Source organism: Leptidea sinapis, chromosome 2 (genome assembly GCF_905404315.1).
Source record: "Leptidea sinapis chromosome 2, ilLepSina1.1, whole genome shotgun sequence".
NCBI lineage: Eukaryota > Metazoa > Arthropoda > Insecta > Lepidoptera > Pieridae > Leptidea > Leptidea sinapis.
The window spans coordinates 16,693,156-16,717,785 of NC_066266.1; the positions used below are offsets into that span (position 1 = coordinate 16,693,156).

The 24,630-nt window shown below is 37.2% G+C and overlaps 1 protein-coding gene across 1 annotated transcript in view; it reads left to right on the plus strand.

Annotated features, from left to right (window-relative positions):
• The first annotated feature begins 903 nt into the window (after positions 1 to 903).
• The window catches only part of LOC126975273 (catenin alpha), an 86,279-nt gene continuing 62,552 nt past the window's right edge, over positions 904 to 24,630 (plus strand). The window contains exons 1-13 of the mRNA XM_050823089.1: positions 904 to 1,069; positions 2,231 to 2,377; positions 3,127 to 3,293; positions 5,225 to 5,434; positions 7,678 to 7,813; positions 11,190 to 11,227; positions 11,792 to 11,910; positions 12,427 to 12,511; positions 16,162 to 16,277; positions 17,791 to 17,908; positions 21,288 to 21,380; positions 22,150 to 22,306; positions 23,180 to 23,285. Coding sequence (XP_050679046.1) covers positions 910 to 1,069; positions 2,231 to 2,377; positions 3,127 to 3,293; positions 5,225 to 5,434; positions 7,678 to 7,813; positions 11,190 to 11,227; positions 11,792 to 11,910; positions 12,427 to 12,511; positions 16,162 to 16,277; positions 17,791 to 17,908; positions 21,288 to 21,380; positions 22,150 to 22,306; positions 23,180 to 23,285 — 1,652 coding nt within the window. The 5' untranslated portion in view covers positions 904 to 909. The remainder of the gene's footprint in view (positions 1,070 to 2,230; positions 2,378 to 3,126; positions 3,294 to 5,224; positions 5,435 to 7,677; positions 7,814 to 11,189; positions 11,228 to 11,791; positions 11,911 to 12,426; positions 12,512 to 16,161; positions 16,278 to 17,790; positions 17,909 to 21,287; positions 21,381 to 22,149; positions 22,307 to 23,179; positions 23,286 to 24,630) is intronic.

Consider the following 24,630-nt stretch of genomic DNA (forward strand, 5'->3'; position numbering starts at 1 on the left):
TTCACATTCAAGGTAATTAAGAAAATAGGAATATATTTTCTTTACATATTATATCATTTTCTTGTACCCATAGTACAGGCTATGTCTAGTTTGGGGCAAGATATTTGTGTACAAGTGTGTCAATATTATAATTATTATATCCTCATCCAAATAAACAATCATCCCTTTAGGTAAATGACCAGCCCTTAAATGTTTGTACCACTGGATGATTATTTTGTGCTTTTCAATTTAATGAGAATAGGAATTTCTGTGTGGGTTTGAACCTATGTATCTTAAACTAGTAATTGCAGTGATGATGATTTACTATCTCAGGTTTAGGTTTCTCATACTTTTTTTGTACTCCATTTTAAAAACAATTACTATTTTTGATGAACCCCTGCTGCTATTTCTACCATATCCCCAAAACTCATCTAAACATGTGAAATACTAGACATCATTATATTAGTTGAGAATCATTGAAGTTCATGCAAAATTGCAATCATAGTAGAAGTTGTATTCATCCCTTTGCATATGTCATATATGTCAGTGAGTTTTGTCTCCTGTCTCAGGTCTTTGTGAAAGATTTCAGACTTAGATAATTTATACATCTAGATAGAGTCTCATGCCGTTAGACAACTGGTAAAAACAGGTCAGTAATATTAGTTTAGTGTGTGTGACAAGCTATGTCTTCCATTCGCGATTTTTATGACACTATGTTAGTGTCCGTTAATTGCTCAAAATAGAGGTTAGCTGTCATAGCCTATCTAGATGTATAAATGATCTGAAATTTTTCAGGTTTGTCCATGTTGAAAACCTTTTGAAATTCTGTTGACTGTTTTGTATGATATGTTGTGACTTAATTAAGTGATAGTACAGGGTGAAGACTAAATAAAATACATTTTCTTTCATAAATATCTCAGGATGGCAACAATGACTGATCACTATGGAACCACAGGAACTCTCTCCCTGAAGTGGGACCCCAAGAACTTGGAGATCCGCACCATGAGTGTGGAGCGAACTCTGGAGCCGCTAGTGCTGCAGGTGACAACCCTGGTCAACAGCAAGGATAAGGCTGCCAAGAAGAAAAGACGTAAGAATTATTTTAAGGAAGAAAAGGATGAAGGATGAAATGTGTTGGTCTCCTGATTATATGTGTCACTGCCACACTTATTCTCCTGCAATACCAAAAGAATTGCAGCAGCATTACCTGTATATCAGTTAGGTGTTTACGGTTTATTTAAACTACCTATGTCATATCTTTCTGAAAACACAGACAACGGAAGGAAGCTTATTCTATACAATTGATTGTGTGACACAAAGTCTCTTGAAAGCCACACCGGAAGAACATCACACATCCAGATGGTGAGGCTGTTATTAATGTATCTGGTGCGATGATGCATTACAACATCAGAAATCAAGTCAATCATCACTTCTGAACATTCCCCATGACAAACTGATTGATTTTTATTATTTTTTATTTATTTACTTATTCATTTGTTGGAAAAAACAACAACTACATATCATAAATCTAGGTTAAGAAATAATATGTTGAGCAACTTAATGTTTCTTACTAATAGCATTGTTTATTGAAAATTGAAATTGTAGGTGAATTAACAATATCTAATATTAAACATCTAAAGTAATCCTTACTGCTAATAATAATAAGATACAAGTTATTTATTAGATTATTCTAATTTACGCTTCCACTTGAATTTGTAAGAAACCGTTTTTTTTCCTTTTTAATATATGCAATCAGTCCCCAAACTATGAGCGTTGATGATGTGTTGGATATCTGGAGTCTTGTGGGAAGAGTGGTCCAAAGACCTTACCTTCATTTACTTGAAGTCCAATTCGACAATGCTCTTTTTTGTGTGTTGGCCATTCATTCAAACTTCTCGGAGCGATCTCGTATTTATTAAAGTTTTTGCCCTTGGGTTGTCCACTCCTGCACATTCCAGGGTTACATGATACAGATATATGTTTGAGATTTTCTCGAGATAGTCAGACAGTAGTAGTAAGACTACTGCGAAGGCGGCTGATTATAAGAATGTGGAGTTGATGTAATATGTTCTTTGTGAGCGCTCACGCCTCCCAATTCTATAGCAAAACGGTGTTAATGTTAAGCCAGGATACATTCAGCTTAACCCTACGACTCAGCTTCTGTAGTGTTGTACTAATGAATGAATGCTGCTACAAGTAAAATAACTGAACTATATATTCATTGTAATTGTTCCATGGTTCTTATTTTCAGCGGGTAAATCGAAGCGTGCGAGTGCCCTCGTTGCGACCGTCGAGAGAGCCACGGAAATCTTCATCGAGCGAGGACAGACCATCGCTTATGAGAACCCCGAGATCACTCAAGAGATGTTGACTGCTGTGGAGGAAGTTAGGAAGGCTGGTATGTAATGCAATAGTAATATAAGATTGCTGTAACAATGTAGAGTCTAAATTTCTCGTGTACACGTTAAGTTAGCTGTAGTATAGTGTGAAGTGGTATCTTTATTAAAATCAATACGATAGGTCAGAATACTATGGAGTTTGTATTGTAAATTGTTAAATCTTGTGCTGCGGGCAGATTTTTGCGATAAGGTGAAGATAAGTTTTGTCGCGACACTTGTGGACAGTTTAATTAACAATGAAATAAAATTTCTATATTAGTTTATGTACAATTTATACACTTATGCAAATCAATTATATGTGCAAGTGACTACCAGGAGGCTTTGTTCTGAGAAGAACCGGCAAGAAACTCAGCAAATTTTATCCTCCCTTTACAGCTTTCACAGTATTCACACATTTTTATTGCCTATATATTCCTGACCTTTATATTTATGACACACTTTCTTCATTTAAATTTCGTTAATGTGATGACGTAATCTTAAATAATCTATCAGACTCTGCTAGAGATGGTAAGTCCCTCCCAGGCTACTGGTTGAATGATGGGGGAGGGCAAAGTACTGCTTATAACACCACGAGAGCAAAGTGCACCCTACACTATGTTTACTTTGGAAACACTCTCGTGATTCCACTGGTTTTCATGTTAGTGTGGCCGCTGGTGATCACTTGGCACCAGGTGATTTGTGAGCTGGTCTTTTCATAAAAAAAAACATGTCAAATAACTCTATAATGCAACTGGGCTTACTGATACAGGAGCGGCCATGTCGTTGGCAGCCCGCGAGTTCTCCGAGGAGCCGTGCGCGTCGTCTGTCCGCTCCGCTATGGTGCGAGCAGCCAGGAGCCTGCTGTCAGCCGTCACCAGGCTGCTGATCCTCGCAGACATGGTGGACGTGCATCTCCTGCTCTCCAAGCAACGTATGGTGAGTGTTGTAGAGCACAGATCTCAGGAGAGTGTTCCGGGACACCAGCGTTTATGTCTTTCAAGTCGGAGCATGCACCGTTGATAACAACCTTGATGCTCCGATTGTCCGATGTCCCCATCACTATCAGGGGAAAAAGGAGTCCATGCTGTGAACAGTTTGATGGCTTGACATTTGATTATGTGTCACTTACTGCTATTTTCACGGGAAGTGTTCTGAAGAGCTGTTTAATCTGATTCCTTCCGCCGAACTTTGATATCATCCCCACCATCTGGATGAGCTTCCTTGTTCGGTGTTTCCGGGACGATACAACTCTTATTTTTTTTTACATATTTTTTTAGCACCAATTTACCCGTGTGCTCGAGGTATAATCTTTTTTATTTTTATTTTATTTTATAACGTTAGAAAACTTACAGCTAGGTACATACAAAAATTAATCTATTATAAAACAGAAAGCTATTTGAAAGTTTTCACAAATAATAACTTTTTATTGTGTATAGTCTTTATTACATTTAATGTAATATTATATAACCTACTTTTACTTTACGTAAGGTAAAAGTTTTTATTCACCTGACGTCTAAATTGAAGTGATGTTGTCTTGAAAAGTTCAAGGTCCTATTCACTATTGACTTCATTATAAAGTTTGCATGCTCTAATAAGAAAACTGTTCTGTCTATTACATTTTGCTGATTATATTTCAAGTATGTTGCCCCGCCTTTGGGAGCTGACAGTGGTTCGTAAGCCAATCTGCTCTAGTAGTTCTGCATAGTTAACTCTACCGTTTACTACATTAAGGATATAAGTAATGTCTGCAATACGTAGTCTTTCTTGGAGAGGCAAAAAATGTAATTTTTTACAGTGTGACATATAATTATGGTAATAGTTTTTTGTACGGAATTGTAAGTAACGTATGAATCTTTTCTGTATTGCTTCAATACGGTTAATGTACACATTATAAACTGGGTTCCATACTTGAGATGCGTATTCTAGATGGCTACGAACGTAAGCACAGTATAATATTTTCCTCAGTTTAATTGACGTTGGTTCAGAACACATCCTTATGATAAACCCTAATGTCTTATAAGCCTTAATAATTATTGTGTTTATGACATTTTGTTTTCTAGTATATGTGCAGATAAAGCAATTTGAAATATTGACATCTAATTTGTGTTCTGCGCAATAACGAACAAATTTATTTATTTTTTTATGTAAATAAGGGACGAGACGAGCCAGACGTTCAGCTGATGATAATTGATACGCCCTGTCCATTACAATGCAGTGCCGCTCAGGATTCTTGTAAGACCCAAAATTTCTGAGTCTTATTCTCAGAAATAGGCGCCGTTGTGGTACCCATAATCTAGCCGGCTTCCTGTGCAACAGAGCCTCCCACTGGTAATACTAGATCAATTTGTAAAAGTTCAGCATTTCTAACACAACTAACCGGGCAAAGTATTTTCATATCGTCGGCGTATAATATTATTTTGAAATTAGAGGATATGTTATTTACGAAAATATTAAATAAGAGGGGTCTAGAATGGATCCTTGTACGACTCCTGAGGGAATAGACATAGTAGCAGATTTAAAACCATTTTAAACAACAATTTGACATCTACTGGCGATATAAGCTGAAAACCATCGATATAGTAATTTGTCAAGAAGAATAGAATGGTCAATTCTATCAATTGCTTTCTTAAAGTCAGTGTATATGACATCTACTTGGGAAGGACATTACTGTGACAGTGTTTAATTGCAAAGATTGATTTGATTTTCACTAAATATGTGTTTTAGGACAAATTGAGCTTGCTTGTGATTTTTTCTAGAAATTTGGCCAAACCACATCTTTGCTTATACTATAAGGCTGAAGTGACATATGTGTGCGTGAAACCACGGGGTTCAGCCAGTATTACTAATGAATATAATATGATCTGCAGGTTGAGAAAGATCTGGACAAGCTGAAGTCGGCGTCGTCCCAGTCTGAGCTGATCGAGAGCGCGCGGCAGTTCTCGCGATCGGCCGCGGAGTTGGCGGCTCAGGCGGCCAAGAGGCAGCGCGAGCTGAAGGAGCCGCGCATGAAGGACGAGCTGGCGGCCGCGCGCGCCGTGCTCAAGAAGAACTCCACCATGCTGCTCACGGCCTCCAAGGTACTGTATGAGTAGTACATGGAGCTGAAGAGTACAGACTAGATGTAAAGACACACAAAGGCTTGTGATCGCAACACATTCGGGATAAAGACTCAACTGAAGTAATTCTCACACTCACACTCAAATTTAAATATTTTTATTCAAAATAGCATTTATTATCACTTAATGAACGTAAAAAAGTACCACTCATTTAAAATAATGTACCTCATACCTGAGAAACTCAGTGGGCTTTTTTTTAATAATTTTTTTTTACAATATAATATCTTACAATACTAGTATAATTATTATGATACAAGTAATCTAAGTTGTTCATTATACACGCGGCTGTGGGTTGCAGTAATTGTAATCAACAGAGTGTCGAGTGAACAAGTTGCTCGCGAGTTTCATACGAACTTTTATCTACACCCATGCTATAAATCCTCCAACAAAAAGTCTAAAACAGTTAGGTTATAGCCAACATTAAAACACCCAATGTTATAATAACCATAACAATGATGTTGGATGACCAAACGAGTGTTGTAATGAAATTCAGTACAACATTACAACACTCGTTTGAATGATGTAATGGTTACTAGGACTGGCTTTTTTATGTTAGCAATAATCTTACTGTTTCAGAATCTTTTATAGAGGATTCATATTTTTGGGTGTATATAAAGTCTTGTATGCAACTGTTGATAATTAGGTATTAAAACATTCGTGTGATACTATAATAAACCCACATTTGTGTTTTAATACCCCTTATTACACAACAGTTGCATAAATAACTATAACAACACACAAAATATGAAAATTATGGGCAATGGAGTGCAAGATTTTTATTTTTGGCGGGCGCCAAATGTTAGGTGATTGATTACATATTATTATTAGCCATACAGCCTATTCTAAATTATAATTATAGTGACCAAATGCATATATTATATAATAAAATATTGGGAATTATAATTGATTTGATAGTAATAAATGTTTTATAGTCTTAATAAGGGACACAAAGAAGGTTGTTACAAAAAAGGATCTGTATTACCCAGTTAAATTAAAAATCCTCTGTTTACTGTAATATAATGTAAGGTACATTAGTGTAAGGATAATTCTATTATGCACAAGTGTGATATAAGTTCAACAAGCAAGTATGTTGCAAAATTTATTATTAAACAAATTAAATCTGTAACATTGTTTGGGTTCATTGCTGCTTCACGGTAGAAATAGACGCCGTTGTGGTACTCGTAATCTAACCGTCATCCCGTGCAAAGGAGCCTTACACTGGTAAAAAAGCGGCCAAGTGCGAGTTGGACTCGTTCATGAAAGGTTCCGCAGCAGCGAATAACATAATATAAAAGTTATACAGAAAGGAAAATGATATAAATTATTTAAATGGAGAAGGCAAAAGATACTTGCTCAAAATCATACAGTGCAAATGAGCTCTTATCCTTTAAACGTATTAAAAAAAATTTACTTACTAGATCTCGTTCAAACCAATTTTCAGTGGAAGTTTGCATGGTGATGTACATCATATATTTTTTATTTTTATTATTTTCTTATTTTAGAAATTACTGGGGGGGGGGGGCACATTTTACCACTTTAGAAGTGTCTCTCGCGCAAACGAAATGAATTGAAATTAGAAAAAAATGATATCAGAAACTTTAATATCGTATTTGAAAACCTATCCATATCCACATATGTGTTTAATGAAATAAAAAATTTGAGTTTCTAAGTTTGGGGCACCCCCAAAATTTATTGTTTTTTTTCTATTGTTGTTGTGTGAAAATGTTAGTGCGGTTTAGAGAATACATGTACTTAACAAATTTCAACAGTATAGTTCTTATAGTTTTGGTAAAAAAGTGGCTGTGACAACACAGACAGTCAGACAGAGATCTATATGGGTTCCGTTTTTGCTATTAGGCTACGGAACCCTAAAAATACTTTTTTTTATGGAAAAAGAGGACAAACGAGTGTACGGGTCACCTGGTGTTAAGTGACCACTGCCGCCCACATTCTCTTGCAACAACAGAAGATATCGGCCTTTATGGAAGGTGTATGCGCTGTTTTTGAAGGTACCCATGTCGTATCGTCCCAGAAACACCGCACAAGGAAGCTCATTCCACAGCTTGGTAGTACGTGGAAGAAAACTCATTGGAAACCGCACTGTGGTGGACCACCACACATCCAGGTGGTGGGGATGATATCGTGTGCTTGTGGCGTGTCGTGCGAATTTAAAATGGCTGAACGCTATCGTTGTTGTGGTGTAGGTGTACGTGCGTCACCCCGAGCTGGCTGCTGCTAAGGCTAACCGGGACTACGTGCTGCGAGCGGTGTGCAGCGCTGTCGACACCATCTCCGCCGTGGCGCAGGGGGCGCCGCTGCCACCTTCTGATGCAGGTACTGGTCATCAACATCATTACAAGAGCATATTATGAAACAATCCATCTTTTTACCTCGAGTCGAGTAGTTTCATTCCTCTGGAATGAGTACATTGACCGTGAAATTAATGCTAATGCGAGATAATAAGTGCTACAACTTCAATATTTTGTTGTTTTCCTGATAAAATAATATATTACACCTTATTTACTTATAAGCATTAATTATTTCTACTAATTATCGAAGTGAATCTTTATAGACGTATGAGAGAAATTTTATAGCAAATTGTCACGATTTTCGGTTACGCGCCATCTTGTTTAAATCCAAGATGACCGCCGCGCAAATTTATGATTTCAACATTATATCCATAATGTATCCGAGGTTCTGGAGGGTGCAGAGAACGAGTTTGGAATCATTTTTGAAATCCAAGATGGCTGCCGCGCGAATTTATGATTTCAACCATATGGATATAGAATTCGAGGTTCTCGGGATGCAGAGAACGAATTTGGAATCATTTTTTAAATCCAAGATGGCCGCCGCGCGAAATTATAATTTCAACAATATAGATATAGAATCCGAGGTTCTCGTGGGTGCAGAAAACGAATTTGGGATCAATTTTTAAATCCAGTATCTATATGTGCCAATAAAGTGTCCCGAAAATGTGGAATGTGTTATGGGAGGGAGAGGGAGATTGAGACCGATTGAGATAGAGTGAGAAAGTTCCTGTTTCTGGTATATATTAACGATCTGCCATTTTTTATAAATAACAAGTATCATATAGTCTTATTTGCCGATGATAAATCTTTATTATTTAGAATCAAACGTCAGCAACATCAGTGTGATAAACAATGCTTTGTTAGGAGTATCAAAATGGCTCAATATGAATAATTTATTATTGAATAAAATTTAAACAAAATGTTTGAAATTTACGTTGCCAAATGTAAGGCAAGTACATACATAAGTAAATATTAATGAGACAGAATTGAAAATTGATGATAATGCAGTAGTTTTAGGTATAAAATTAGATTCCAAACTACAGTGGGGGCCTCATTTACACAATTGAACTAGTAAATTGAGTTCATCAGCTTTTGCTGTAAAGAGATACGAGAACTTACTGACATAGCAAGAATTGTCTATTTTAGCTATTTTCATAGCGTTATGTCATATGGTATTATACTATGGGGTGGTACAGCGGAAGTAAATGATATCTTCATACTTCAAAAAAGAACTCTACGTGCAATATACGAAATGAGCCCACGAGAATCTCTAAGGGAAAAATTAAAAGATATTCATATTATGACCATGTACGGCCAATATATTTATAACAATCTCCTGCAAGTACATAAACATTATAATTTATACAGTAAAATAAGCGACAAACATAATTTAAACACTAGAAATAACTACAAGCTTATAGTGCCTCCTACTAGGCTCTGTAAAATAAACAATTCTTTTGCATGCGATGGTATTAAATTTTACAATATATTACCAAAATGTGTGTGAATTATCATATCATAGATAACTGGACTATCAATAAATAAATTTAAATCTTTTATTAAACGCAGGCTTATGTCGAAGGCTTATTACAATATTGAAGATTATGTAAACGATATTACAATGTGGACTGGAATAGAATTATAGTTGTTTTTTTTTTATGAATTTTATTCAGCCTTGTATTGTTTTTAACCGACTTCAAAAAACGAGGAGGTTCTCAATTCGTAGGTATGTTTTTTTATCTTTGTTACCTCGAAACTTTCGACTGGGTGAACCGATTTTGATCATTATTAATTTTATTATATAATTAATTAATTAATTTATTTATATAATAAGCTGGTGCTTCCCGTGTGGTCCCATTGTAATTTGGTCCAGATCTGACAATGGCATCCGTGAGAAAACCATAAAAGTCTTAAATTTGCTATACATACGTATAGCAAAGTGGATGATAAATTTACGAATAACTCAATATCGCGCCATACGATTTCGATGATTCTTTTTTTATTGGAAAGGATATACTTCAAAAATAGTTTGGTGAGAGTTTTGTTAGGTTCTGATTACGGAATCCATGGCAAAGTAACGGAACTCTTTTATTCTTAGGAGCAAATTAACGATACTCGGCCGAATCTTTTTTATGCTATCCGGATATTTAAGTCATCTACCATAGCATAGTTACCAAGTAATATCTAATTGTCGAATATGATGATCAATGGTACTCCTTAACGACTTACAGTAAGGCAAGTGCGATCTGTGGCAGAATTTCTAACTGTCTGTAATCAAATTGCAAAGCGCTTACGTTCATTGCTGCATTGAAAAATTTAGTGTATCTACACATATTTAAACAAATTGTTAGTTAGTGTACTTCAAATTCACTAAAAATCATATAATAATAAAGAAAAAAATAACAAAAAAACAACCGACTTCAAAAACACTATTCCAAAACACTAATTGTGCACTAAAAAGTATAAAAATAATTGCGTATTTTTATACATTCTAATGAATCAATCTAATTCTAGTTACGATTATTGTAATTTTTGGAGTCAACCAAGATAGGTTTGTTGTTGTATGTATAGTATACATGGTGATCTCGTGAGGAGGTGAGAGCGGGTCGCAGCGGAAGTACACCGAATCCAAAAAATGACAATAATCGTCACTAGAATTAGATTAATTAATTAGATTGTATAAAAATACGCAATTATTTTTATACTTTTCTAGTGCACATTATATCTATTGTTTTAGAATAGTGTTTTTGAAGTCAGTTGTTGTTTTGTTATCATTTTTTTTACTGAATTGCATTTTTTTAAAAATATGTATATGTTTAAAGTTTTGTGTAATTAATATTTTTATTTTATATTATTGATTGACGTTGACGAGCAATCTTTTGATTTTATGTCAATTAAATATTTTTGACTATGACTATGAAAAGTGCGAACGGAGCATGAAGCACATGACACTGCTAGTATAAGTAGAACAACTTCGTTACTAGCGTTGTATCATGCAGGTTTAGCGCGTGGCCGCGAGTAAGTAGAACATCTAATACACAAATAAAATTTGAAAACAACATTTTATCGACGATGCGGAACTCGAACCGCGTTTATTAAAAAAAAACCTCTCGCGTTCCGTGCGAGCGCTCTTCCTAGTGAGCCAATCGTTCGAGTAACGTATCGTCATAAAATATTGTATGCTTTGTTTAACTCTCAGGTTGTGGCTGCATCTACAGGATTTACTTTACAGTTGATAACCTGCTCAACTCCAATAACTAGGGTATTGACTTGAGATGTCACTCTTGCAAAATCTTTTCAAATTTTATTTGTGTATTAATCCCAGAAGTGAGGTATATCACTTTAAAACATAACATATTTAAGTTAATATATTATATATATTCCAGGTAACCGTGTCCCAATTGAAGGACCCGGTGAACTGGCACAAGCGCTGGATGATTTTGACGTAAGTTACAGAATTTAACTACATACACTTTACTACACTGCTTAAATAACTACCTGTTACCCGCGCATTCGTCCAAATTTATCAGTGTGAATATATTAGTAGGTATTTCAATGCTGCGACAGACATACATATATACAAAAAAAATCATATATCTCTCGTTGTTAAGACAATTAAGAACATTGCTTACAGTGCAATCCTCTTCCATCTTACTCAGCATCCTACACATTTCCTTTATTCAACTCTCTTCCACCCAGTCCGCTCCGAGCGGCTATCGTTTTTAAATTTAATAAATGCTCGTTAAATAAATAAAATTGTTTTTTAAAAAGCTTCTCCAAGGCTCACGCACAACAGTTCGACTGTTTTTGTCTGACTTACTTTGAAAATCCAACTTCCACGGAAACGCTTTCTCAGTTTTTGGGTTAATATATAGCCTACGACACTTACAGATCATGTAGGTTTCTATTGGTGTCAGAATTTTCTAAATCGGTTCAGTAGATCCAGAGATGACCCCCTACAACCTTACAAACTTTACCTTATTATAATATGAATACCTTACTTCTCCAGGAACGAATGGTGATGGAGCCTCTGGCGTACTCCGAGCTGAGAACACGACCCTCCCTGGAGGAGAGGCTGGAGTCAATCATATCTGGTGCCGCGCTCATGGCTGATAGCTCTTGTACCAGGTCTGACGATACTGACTGAAATAAAAAAATACAGTTAAATAATTTAATTAATTATAAATAAATTAACATCTTAATTGTTGTTTCTCAATATATTGTTGATAATGTAATGTATGTTCATAGACATATAAGTGAATTTGATAGAAACTGTCATAATGTTAACACCAGGAACAGACATATACTTATTATTAGAAGCAACAGTCAAGATGTTAATTTCTTTGAATTTTGCTCTTAATGATTCTGTAGGACCTAGGTTATAAATAGCGCGAATAGCCCTCTTCTGCACCACAATTATTGTATTAATATCGGCAGCGTTGCCCCATAGCAATATACCATAGAACATAATACTATGGAGTCAGTTAATTGTCTAATCCTTTTAACCTCGTATGCTGCAGAACTAAGTCTGTTCGCCAATCCTTCAATATGGGGGCCCCATTGCAATTGCCTTGCCTTCCACTGGTAATACTTTACATAATAACTTGATGGAAATTAAGTTGATTTTAATGTTCTCCGTTACAGGGACGAGCGTCGTGAGCGAATCGTAGCGGAGTGTAACGCAGTGCGACAGGCGCTGCAGGACTTGCTTCACGAGTACTGCAGCAACGTGAGTGTCGTTACTTATAATGTTGTTTTCAGTTTTATTTGTTTAATTGGTCGCAATGACTTATCTCAAGGGTTCGTCTCCTTGTAATACCAATTAGCTCAATGCAGTGAAATTCCAGGGACCTTGATATCTTCTGCAGGCTCCGCCAGGACGTCCTTCACTTTATTACACTACAGACACAGCATCTTTTCAAATTAATATAAGTCTTAACAACTTTAAATTAAAGCTCATTAAGAGTGACCTATCTACAGTCTCAGAACGTAACACTTAGGTAGTCTTATATAATAAATTGGTTGGAATATTGCATTCACAGATTTGTAATTAATATAAATAGCTCGTAATTTACAAATTTTAATCAATATTTTTCTAGATTTCTCCTTACTAATAATTTTTGTAACACAAAGCGTGCTGTGATTACCTTTGATTGTAGGAAAAGTTAAATTTTATAATTTAATGCAATGTATTTATTAATACTATAACTAGGTACTATTTATTATGTTGGTGATCCATTAAATAAATAAATATAAACTATGAAGAGCTCAAATATCAAATAAAAAGTTTATAATATGAGGAACCCACGGATTGAGATCCGGGGGTCGACATACACTCTTCACGGTCGCTCCGCGAATGACGACGCGATCCAAGTTAGCCCTTTCATTCTACGCAATGAAACTAATTGGCGCAACTAGTAATTAATACCAGAAACAAAGTCGAAATTAGTTAAAGAACAGACAACACAAAATAAACTAGTAATGCTACTGTTTCATAATCCAAATCAAATCAAAATCACTTTATTCATGTAGGTCACGGAAATGACACTTATGAATGTTAAAAAAATATTTTTTCTTATTGAATCTACCGCTACTTCGTAAAGGCTTGTGCTAATGAGAAGAAGTAGCAAGAAACTCATTGCCACTCTTTTATATCATGATTTACATTTTCATTGATTTACAAATCATTTCAATTACAATATAATATGTAAAGTGATGCAACAAACATACTCAAACGTCAAATAGTCAATGCCTGACACGAGTAAGTCAAAAAAGTAAATGTAAATTAATACAAAAGTTATTGAGTACAGTAGCTGCATCATCCACACACACCGTAAATAAATAAAGGTATTGTGTGAGCATCTTATAAGTGATTATAAATAAAGTATATATATTTCTGTTGTAACTGAACAGCTCCTTAACGGCTGTATCAATTTTAATGAAAGTTTCTGTGTGTCTTCAGGTGGATTCGAGAATGGTTTAAATTCATAATTGAATTAACTCCTAAACGGCTGGACTGATTATGATGATTTTTTGTGTGTTCCAGTGAATTTGAGATTGGTTTAGATTCTCAATTACATACATACATAAAATCACGCCTCTTTCCCGTAGGGGTAGGCAGATACCACTTCTTTCCACTTGCTACGATCCTTACATACTTGTTTCGTTTTGTCCACTTCACGCTCTCCTTCAGGATACTCTTGACCTGGTCTTTATTCAAGACGTCCCTGATTTGATCTTGAAATGTCCACCTAGGTCTACCCCTTCCAACACTTTCATTCACACTGGCCTTATACACTTTCATTCACACTGGCCTTATACACTTTCTTCGTCAATCGTTCTTCATTCATTCTCTCGACATGTCCAAACCTAGATTCTCAATTCGTTCATATAATATAATTCTCCTGCTCATGTGTATGTTAGTGAACTCCTCCTAACCCTCCTTGTATCTATTTTTTAATGCTGTATCATAATAAAATAAAAATAATTAATTTGTCTAAAAACTAAAAAAAAAAGTTTCGGAGGACTTTAACTAGAAACACCGCGACACGAGAATTTTATATGTTAATTACTCAAATTTTCCAATTAACTTTAAACATAGTTGATATATTGTTCACGAATTACGTTATGAATATAGAACAAAGAGGAGTTATATTTCTACGCATTTCTTTATTGTGTCTCTTAGCATATCTATAGTATCCAAGGCCTATCCCCGTTACAGAATCTCCCGGACCTACTACTTGTATTAGGCTAGACGCTAATCTGGGTGCGCAGGCTCTAGTGTATTCCTTTTGCAGTTCATGTACTCCTGGATACTGACTTCTTTATTGCTGAACACAGTGCTTGTTGATGTGCCATTCCTTTACATGGGAGACATGTCCTTGGGAGATTCCCACCCCTACCTTCTTATTTAGTCTATCTTGCAATCTTTATTTACCAGTGGAGGCTCCTTTACACAGGATGCCGGCTAGATTATGGGTGCCACAACGGCGCCTATTTGTACCGTGAAGCAGTAATGTGTAAGCATTATTGTGTTTCGGTCTGAATGGCGCCGTACTTAGTAAAATTACTGGGCAAATGAGGCTTAACATCTTATGTCTCAAGGTGACGAGCGCTATTGTAGTGCCGCTCAGAATTTTTGGGTTTTTCAAGTATCCTAAGCTGCACTGCATAGTAATGGGTACGGCGTATCAATTACCATCAGTTGAACGTCCTGCTTGTCTCATCCCTTATTATCATAAAGAAAAAATCTCCCCGGACCTACTACTTGTATTAGGGTGATATCTCTGGGAATGCAGGCTTTAATGAATTCCTTTTGGAGTTCATGTACTCCTGGATCCTGACTTCTTTAGTGTTGAACACAGTGCTGGTTGATGTGACATTCCTTCACATGGGAGACATGCACTTGGGAGATTCCCACCCCCACCTTATCGCAAGGTTCTCATTTAGTCTATCTTGCAATCTTTATTTAGTCTGTACTGCCCAGGAGTTGCTTTGCTTTGTCTCTTATTTGCCACTGTTTAAAAGGAGACTCTGTCAGATTATTTTTTATAAATAACTGTAAGTGTGAATTGCATAAATATAGATGTTAACTATATTTATGCAATTCACACTTTCTTGCAACATCAGAAGAATCACAGAAGCGTTGAGGGCCTTTAATAAAAGTGTACGCGCTTTATTTTGAAGGTATCTATATCATATCGTCCCGGAAACACTGCACATGGTAGCCCATTCCACAGCTTGGTTGTACATGGAAGAAAGTTACTTGAAAACCGCACTGTAGTGGACCACGCCTCCAGGTGGTGGGGATGATACTTTAATTGATAAATTAAGTCATATAATAATACAATTAATAACTAACTGTAGATTTAATATTCCATTTCGGACATACCAGCGGATATATATTCATGATAATGTAATGTATGTTCATACGTACATAAGTGAATTTGCTAGAAACAGTCATAACAATAATGTTAACACCAGGACCAGACATGAACTTATAATGCCAACTACTCAGCTAAGTCGAGTTAGTAAGTCTTTTGTGGGACGATATGCTTTTACAACAAGATCTGAGAAAATGTTCGTGTGGTAAAGGTTACTATCTCATAAATGACTTTCTTTATGATACCACAGATTGGAATGGAGCGACCTCAGGCTATTAAATAATAAGTTTATTTGTACAATATTACTTTGTAAACATATTTTTTCGATGAATAAAAAAGCCCGCTGAGTTTGTTGCGCCCTTTCTTCTCAGGTCTGAAGCATTCGTTTTGGTATGGGTGGTAGTTTTTTTTTGTCTTTCAAGAAGTGATGTCTATCCTATTTTGAATAAAATATTTGAATTTGAATAATTTTTAATTCGTATTGTCTTGCATGAAGGCCGGTCGCGCTGACCAGTCCGAGGGTCTGGAGCGAGCGCTGGAGCACATGTGTCGCAAGACCAGGGACCTGCGCCGCCAGCTGCGGAAGGCGGTCGTCGACCACGTCTCTGACAGGTGATCACCTATTTATAAAAGAGTTCTCTAACAACACCAGGAATACCCCTATCACGGGAGGGTTGCCGGGGTTAAAAGTGAGTGTCGGGGCTTTTGTGGCTCAAGGGGTTATGGCCGCGGTAATTATTTATGATCACATGAAAGCTAGTTCTACCAGTGGGAGACTCCTTTGCACAGGAAGCCGGCTAGATTATGGGTACCACAACGCCGCCTATTTCTGCCGTGAAGTTGTAATGTGTAAACATAACTGTGTTTCGGTCTGAAGGCCGCCGTAGCTAGTGAAATTACTAGGCAAATCAGACTTAACATTTTATGTCTCAGGGTGACACGCCCAGTTGTAGTGCCGCTCAAGTTTTTCGATAATCCTGAATGGCACTGCATTGTTATGGATAGGGCGTATCAATTACTAACAGCTGAATGTCCTGCTCATCTCGTCCCTTATTATTATAAAAAATAGTACTAAATACAGTCTAGTAGGGGAGAGTGTAGAAGATGTAGAATCAGAGGAGAGTGTAGCAGATGTAAAATCAGAGGAGAGTGTAGGAGATGTAAAATCAGAGGAGAGTATAGCTGATGTAAAATCAGAGGAGAGTGTAGGAGATGTAGAATCAGAGGAGAGTGTGGGAGATGTAAAATCAGAGGAGAGTGTAGGAGATGTAAAATCAGAGAGTGTAGGAGATGTAGAATCAGAGGAGAGTGTAGGAGTTGTAAAATCAGAGGAGAGTATAGGAGATGTAGAATCAGAGGAGAGTGTAGGAGATGTAGAATCAGAGGAGAGTGTAGCAGATGTAGAATCAGAGGAGAGTGTGGGAGATGTAAAATCAGAGGAGAGTGTAGCAGATGTAAAATCAGAGGAGAGTGTAGCAGATGTAAAATCAGAGGAGAGTGTAGGAGATGTAAAATCAGAGGAGAGTATAGCAGGTGTAAAATCAGAGGAGAGTGTAGGAGATGTAGAATCAGAGGAAAGTGTGGGAGATATAAAATCAGAGGAGAGTGTAGGAGATGTAGAATCAGAGGAGAGTGTAGGAGATGTAACATCAGAGGAGAGTGTAGGAGATGTAAAATCAGAGGAGAGTGTAGGAGATGTAAAATCAGAGGAGAGTGTAGGAGATGTAGAATCAGAGGAGAGTGTAGGAGATGTAAAATCAGAGGAGAGTGTAGCAGATGTAAAATCGGAGGAGAGTGTAGGAGATGTAGAATCAGAGGAGAGTGTAGGAGATGTAGAATCAGAGGAGAGTGTAGGAGATGTAAAATCAGAGGAGAGTGTAGCAGATGTAAAATCAGAGGAAAGTGTAGGAGATGTAGAATCAGAGGAGAGTGTGGGAGATATAAAATCAGAGGAGAGTGTAGGAGATGTAAAATCAGAGGAGAGTGTAGGAGATGTAAAATCAGAGGAGAGTGTAGCAGATGTAAAATCGGAGGAGAGTGTAGGAGATGTAAAATCAGAGGAGAGTGTAGGAGATGTAAAATCAGAGGAGAGTGTAGGAGATGTAGTATGGCTGCTGTATTCCAGTTTCCTGGAGACAAACGTGCCGCTGTTGGTGCTGATGGAGGCGGCGCGGAGCGGCAACGAGAAGGAGGTGGAGGAGTACGCCGTGCTGTTCACAGAGCACGCCAACAAGCTGCTCGAGGTTCGTGTTAACTTCATTATGATAGTAATATATTACCATTTAACAGTATTGATATTTAAAGTGGTTGTTAACGCCGATCTGTCCTTCCACCATTTGGAACGACGGACGCTCTCAAGCGAGTCTCCGCTCGCAATCTGCAAATTAACGCACTGCGAATCAAATTTTGAAATCGGAATGAGGAAAACCGCTAGAACCAATGGGACTACAAACAAGGACCGGATTTAGAGTCGCCGGCGGCGCAGCTTTATCAGGCCAATTCCTAGTCCATAACTTACAGTCCACTTTCGATAGAAGTTCTCTGAATTACGGTTGTATTGTTCATACATAAATCTATGTTAAAGAGTTCATCTGTGGCGACATTATTAATTCTCACGAACTACGTTAGGTATAAAAGGTTTTTTTTGCCGCTTGTCGCCAATTTTCGTTTCAACGAGCTGAACGGAGTAGCCGTGGATGAAAGTCCGGCAATTTTCTGATTATTACTAATGGTTACCCACTAAGCCTATATGATCTACCTCTAAATTGGCGCCCAACGTTTCTTAACTCGGTGCCCAATGAAGCTTTACACCTTACAGAGTACAATACTTGGTGGTTTATCTCAAAAGACAAACAATGCGCCCATGTGAAAATAACATCTCTAACGGAGATTTAGTAAATAAAGTTAAAGTCTAATACATGGGGCACATAAAAATTTTGCACTTCTAGCTAATCGGAACTATTTGAATTTCGAATGTTATATTTTTTGAAACGTTGCAACCTTTTTAGTAAAAAAAAAAAAAATTGGCGGCAAATCATTTGTCAATTGTTTTTTTATCACACATCAAAGTTCCACGTACGCAACGAAAATGGAATTAAGTCGAATAGATTTTAGAGCGATGATTTTTTATGATTATAATGTTCTCTCTCCGCAAGAATGTGCCGCTCGTCTTCAAAATGATTTTGGGAGGGAAGCACCTTGCGTCAGCGATGGTTTGATGAATTTGAGAGAGGTCGGGTTTCTTTACATGACAAATTTCGTGAAGGGCGGCCTTCAACGCCGTCAACGAAAATAAAAATATGGCTACTGTTAAGCGTCTAATTCAAGAAAACCCGCGGATTACCTGTGAGACATGAGACAAATGTAAAGGAGAGTATTTTGAAAACCAAAAAACATAATATTTTGGTTATAACATGTTGTATTTTTAAATTACGCAAAACTTTTAGTTCGACCTACGTATACTTTATTCAAATAAGCTTAAACTAAACACTTTTCAATCGTCATTATAAATATTTAATTTAAACTACTAAATTCCATACCATATGTTCGGACAAAAGTAGAGCTCGTGACAAGAACATACAAGAAACTTAACGTCCACTCCTCTAACCAAAAAATATATTTCATTAATAGAAATAAAGAATAAAGTGCACGTATACATATAAATTATAGTATATTGGATGGATCAAACATTAGAGCTAAATTCATTGTTTGTGTAGGGATGTTGTGGTCGTGATTACTGTCATAATTAGTATCATTCAACAAATACAATGATTTATTAACTACAACCAGTCGGACCTAGCACCACAAGCAGCAGCCGTTCACGAGTTGATAGAAAAGCAAAGCGAAGCTATTGTTACTGTAGCCGAATTTAATTGACAGTTTAGTACAAATTAAATTTGTTTTATGTTTTGTCCTGTTTGTTGAACATAAGTTATTATGAGAGAACTTATTTTGAATGTTGGCAATATTATAATATTAATTATTTAATGTGTTAACTAACGTTATGGAGAGCCATAAGATATACCAATTAATAATTACATTTCTTTAACTATTATTATTCATTACTATATTAAAGTAAAGTAAATAATCAATGTTGTAATATTATTTTATCTACACCCATGCTTTAAATCCTCTATTAAAGATTCTGAAACAGTTAGATTATTGCCAACGTATAACCATTACATCATCCAAACGAGTGTTGTAATGCTGTACTGAATTTCATAACAACACTTCTTTGTTTTTTTCCCCTTCATGCGCGAAGAGTTTCAACAGACAGCCACATTCTTATTGCTTGATCTTCTTATCTATCGATGCGTGGTATCTGTATGAATTAAAAAAAAACAACAACATTTTCGTTCACGCGCGTCACGCTACCAGAACGTGGCGCGCCGTAAAAAAAGTAGGTTATTCGAAACCCCGCCATTTTTCTTGAAAAAATGAGAGATTCAAATTTTGACAGCACACCACCGGATATTTTAAACGCTGCAAAAGAACATGATGTTGAAGTGAATTTTAATAATTGCACTATACAAAATGTAAGTTATTACTAAGATAAATAATTATTTCTTTAATACTTAGTTTAATTGTATATATTTGATATTAGGTTACTACTAGGCCTGGCCAACTAAGAGTTGGTAGCATTATCAGGGATATAAGCTAGCGTGCTAAGTTTTCAATTACAGTGATTATAAGAATTCATTTTTCTGAACATGCTCTTCGCCGGTCTGCCGCTGTTCCTCTTATCGACGGCGGTACTTTCAACGCGTCACACCGCACCGAACACTAAGTCTCTTCTATCTACTTGTTCTTTTTCTCCTGGATCACTTTTCACTACTTGTTCTTTCTTCTTCTTCTTCCTTTACACTTTCGAGCGAGAACTAGAACTGCCGTAGGCCACGCCTAGTGTGGCTTATATACCCCCGGATCTGTTCTATTTTCAAAATGATTCTCCCATTTCATCTTTAAATTTAATTTGTACTAGAAATTTCTTTAGATATTTTCCATCCTTTTTCTCTGTTCGATTTGATCCTGAACTTACTAGAAATTTCCATTAACTTTAAAAATCCCAAATAATTCCATACAGTGGTAGGTGTATCCGCTGAGCTACGAGTATTGTTGACAGTTTGACAACTCTCGTCATGTACGTCGAAGCGTTGTATCATCTGCAAGACCCGTGAACCGCTTGCGACTGGACTCAATTAAGTTAACGGTTATTATCGAATAATAGCGAAAACGATACATAATTTTCCGGCTTTGATTATGTTAATGGGTTTAGTAAAGTTCCCGTGACAAACTTTGTGGTGCATGCTGTATCAAGTCATGTTCATGGAACAGGAAGAAAAATACGGGAAAATACAGTGCACGGGTCCTCTGGTGGGAAGTTATCACTACCGTATTCCCTCCTACTTCTTTTGCAACACCAGAGGAAACACGAACGCATTCAATCTTTTCCAAGAGTGCGCACTTTTTTAAAGTACCGATGCAATTACCTCCTGGAGACACCGAGCTGTTTATTCAACAGTTCGATTCCTGGAAGTAAGATCCTTAAAAAACCCTCAGCTCAAACAGCTCTTACACTCCCCGTGTTAAATGCGATAGATTTAATGCTGTTTTTAATTGCAGGTCGCAAACCTGGTATGTTCGATGTCGAACAATGAGGACGGTGTTAAGATGGTGCGTCATGCTGCTTCGCAGATCGAGGCTCTCTGTCCCCAGGTTAGTAGGAGTCGACATTATTACTAATTGACTCTTTATGTAAAGCGCGACGATCGGTTCTGCGTTGCCCTCATCCAACGTATCTTGACCAGATCGTCTGTCCATCTTGTGGTGGGCCTACCAACACAGCATCTTCCGGTACGTAGGGGAGGCCTTTGTCCAGCAGTGGACGTCTTCCGGCTGGTGAAGAAGAAGATGTAATGCTCGAGTATCTGCTCTTGTTTCCGCTTGGTCGGGAATAATTTAGTTTAGCCCCAATTATGTGGAAGTTTAGGTTGTCACTTCTGTATATATTGGAATTTGTTTTCTGTTAATGAGTGGGAGTTTTTTATGGAAAAGGAGGACAAACAAGCACGTATGTCACATGATGTGGAGTGAATATCTCCGCCCCTATTATCTTGCAAAGTCAGAGGTTTCACAGGAGCGTGTAGAAAGCCTTTTAGAAAGGTGTATGTGCTTTTTTTGACAGGACCCATCTCGTATCGTCCTGGAAACACCGCACAAATAATTTCATTCTACAGCACGTACAACGTGGAAGAAAGTTTCTTGAAAAATACACTGTGGAGGACCGCTACACATCCAGGATGGTGGAGATGATATCCTAATTTGTGGCGTGTCGTTCCAAGGTGGAAATCGGCGGCAGGAATAATTGTATTTATTGCTCTTCATTCACTGTTAGTCGGGAGTTTATCATCAATTCCTAGTGTAGAAGGTGGTAATGTTCTCCGATCCAGTCCGACCTAATAGAATGTGACACAATATTGTCCAGGTAATGAACGCGTGCCGCGTGCTGGCGGCGCGGTGTCGCTCGCGCGTGGCGCAGGAGAACGCGTCGGCGTTTGGGCGTGCGTGGGAGGCGGCCGTGCGCCTGCTGACGGACGCCGTGGACGACCTCACCACCATCGACGACTTCCTCGCGGTCAGCGGTCAGTAGCCCACACTATATAACTTACCCATATTTCACTAACAGAAATTTTAGCTGCTAACTTCGAACAACTAGCTTTACAAATAGCTAAAAGTCTAATTAATGCAGAATTCATCCGTATTTATAAATGTAATAAATTACAAATAACATAGTTTCGTATAGTCGAGATCAAATGTCAATAATTTTACGCTTTGGTTCCTCTAGAATATATTTCAGTGAAGCATTTAACAAAGTTGACCACACGTTAATGTTGAAAAAATAATATTATAATGGAGTAAAAGACAGTCTTCTGTGATGTTTATCATCACACCTTGAACGTAGGCATCATTTTTCTGTTATGAATCGTTTTTCTTCTATGACTACTTATATGTATAAGGTCAGGTTCTCCACAAGGATACATTCTGGGCCCCCAATCAGTCATAACTTTCTTAAATTATTTTCAATACTGCTTTAAAAGCTATGCTTTTCTTTATGCTAATGACATGTCGAAATTAAAAGGAAATGTGTTACTAAAACTCACTGTAATATCAAATAATACCCAAAATATGTACATCGTATCGCAACTCAAACATGAGTCGTAATCTATATAACCTTGCCCCAGTTTACACACACAATTATACTTGCATAAGAAACTACCATGGTGAGAATTATAACGGCAATGCTCTCGTTGAACTACGAAGATGTATTTTCACTCGATCGATCACGAATTATATTGTAAGTAACATATATAAATGAATGAATCGTTAAATTTGATGAAGAATTATAGAAGTTTTGGCCTTCTGACTCAAGAGAACTTTTGATAATAATACATATTATTTCGTTGGTCTAATTTGAGAGTAGTAAGTAGTAGTAGTAAGGTGTGTGTCACTTACAGAGAACCACATCCTGGAGGACGTCAACAAGTGTGTAGTCGCGCTGCAGGAGGGAGACCCGGACTCCCTGGAGCGGACGGCGGGAGCGATACGCTCCAGAGCAGCCAGGTACGACGCACTATCACAATATTGATAGCCGGAGTTGATGTTTGAGTAATGACTATGTTTGTTGAATCACTTTACGTATTGTAACTGGAATGATTTGTTAAACTATGAAGCTGTTATTGTGTTCACAACACACCCCAAATGAGGATATCATCCTCACCATCTGGATGTGTGCGGTCCTCCACAGTGCGGTTTTCAAGCAGCTTTCTTTCACGTACTACAAACCTGTGGAATGAGCTTACTTCTGCGGTGTTTCCGGGACGATACGATATGGGTACCTGCAAAAAAATGCGCGTACATCTTCCTAGAAAAAGGCCGGCACACGCTCCCGTGATTCCACTGGTGCTGCAAGAGAATGTGAACGGCGGTGATCACTTCACACCGGGTGACCCGCTTGTTTGCCCTCCTTATCCATATAAAAATAAAATTTTGATTTAAAACAGTAGCAATGAGTTTCTTGCCACTTATTGTGGTATAAATGTAAAAAGAACGAAAAACATGACATTCATATGTGTCATTTCCTTTACCTAAATAAATAAAGTGATTTTGATTTGATTTATATACGCTTGTGTACTTCAGCCTCCGGCCGGGTGCGGCGTCTTTTTCTGTAATCAAGTATAGGAGGGTAAACCGCTTCGTAACGTAACGCGTTACGGCGCCAGTCTGTCTGGCTTCTCTTTCTCTCACGCACACGACAGCAATAGGCAGGCTCTTCCACTCTCACTCAAACCAATTGTTACTTTTATAGGATTAAAAAATTATGCTTATAATGTACATACACATAATTCTAATGTACATATTCAAGAATTGAAACTGAGAATAAAACATATTTTATAATCATTAAAATATTTTATTAAGAATTATTACTTTCCTTTTATTATCATATTAATATAAATAATTTAAACAATTTCAATATTAAATAGTTCAACTTAGATTAGTTTAACTTCTTTTGGGCACTTTTGAGGAGGCACATGGTTCAAACCGTCCGTTAACATCAATACTAGAGGTCGAGAAAAACTATGCTAGCCTTTGATATGGGAGAATAAATTTAGCCACGCTTGAAGATCCCTATGTCTTTTATAAGAGATGGCAAACAGGCAAGAGGTGATCACGCGATTGAAAGTGTCACGTGACAACCATCCATGGACATCAGCAACACCAGGGGTCAAGAGATGCGTTGCCGGCCTTTGAAGTGGAAGTAAATCTCTAATCTTGAAGGTCCCTAAGTCGAATCGGTTCGGAAATTTTTAAAATATCTTGGCGCGGTATCAATTTTTTTATGGCAGAAAGGAATGAGACGAGCAGGACGTTCAGCTGATGGTAATTGATACGTCCTGCCCATTACAAT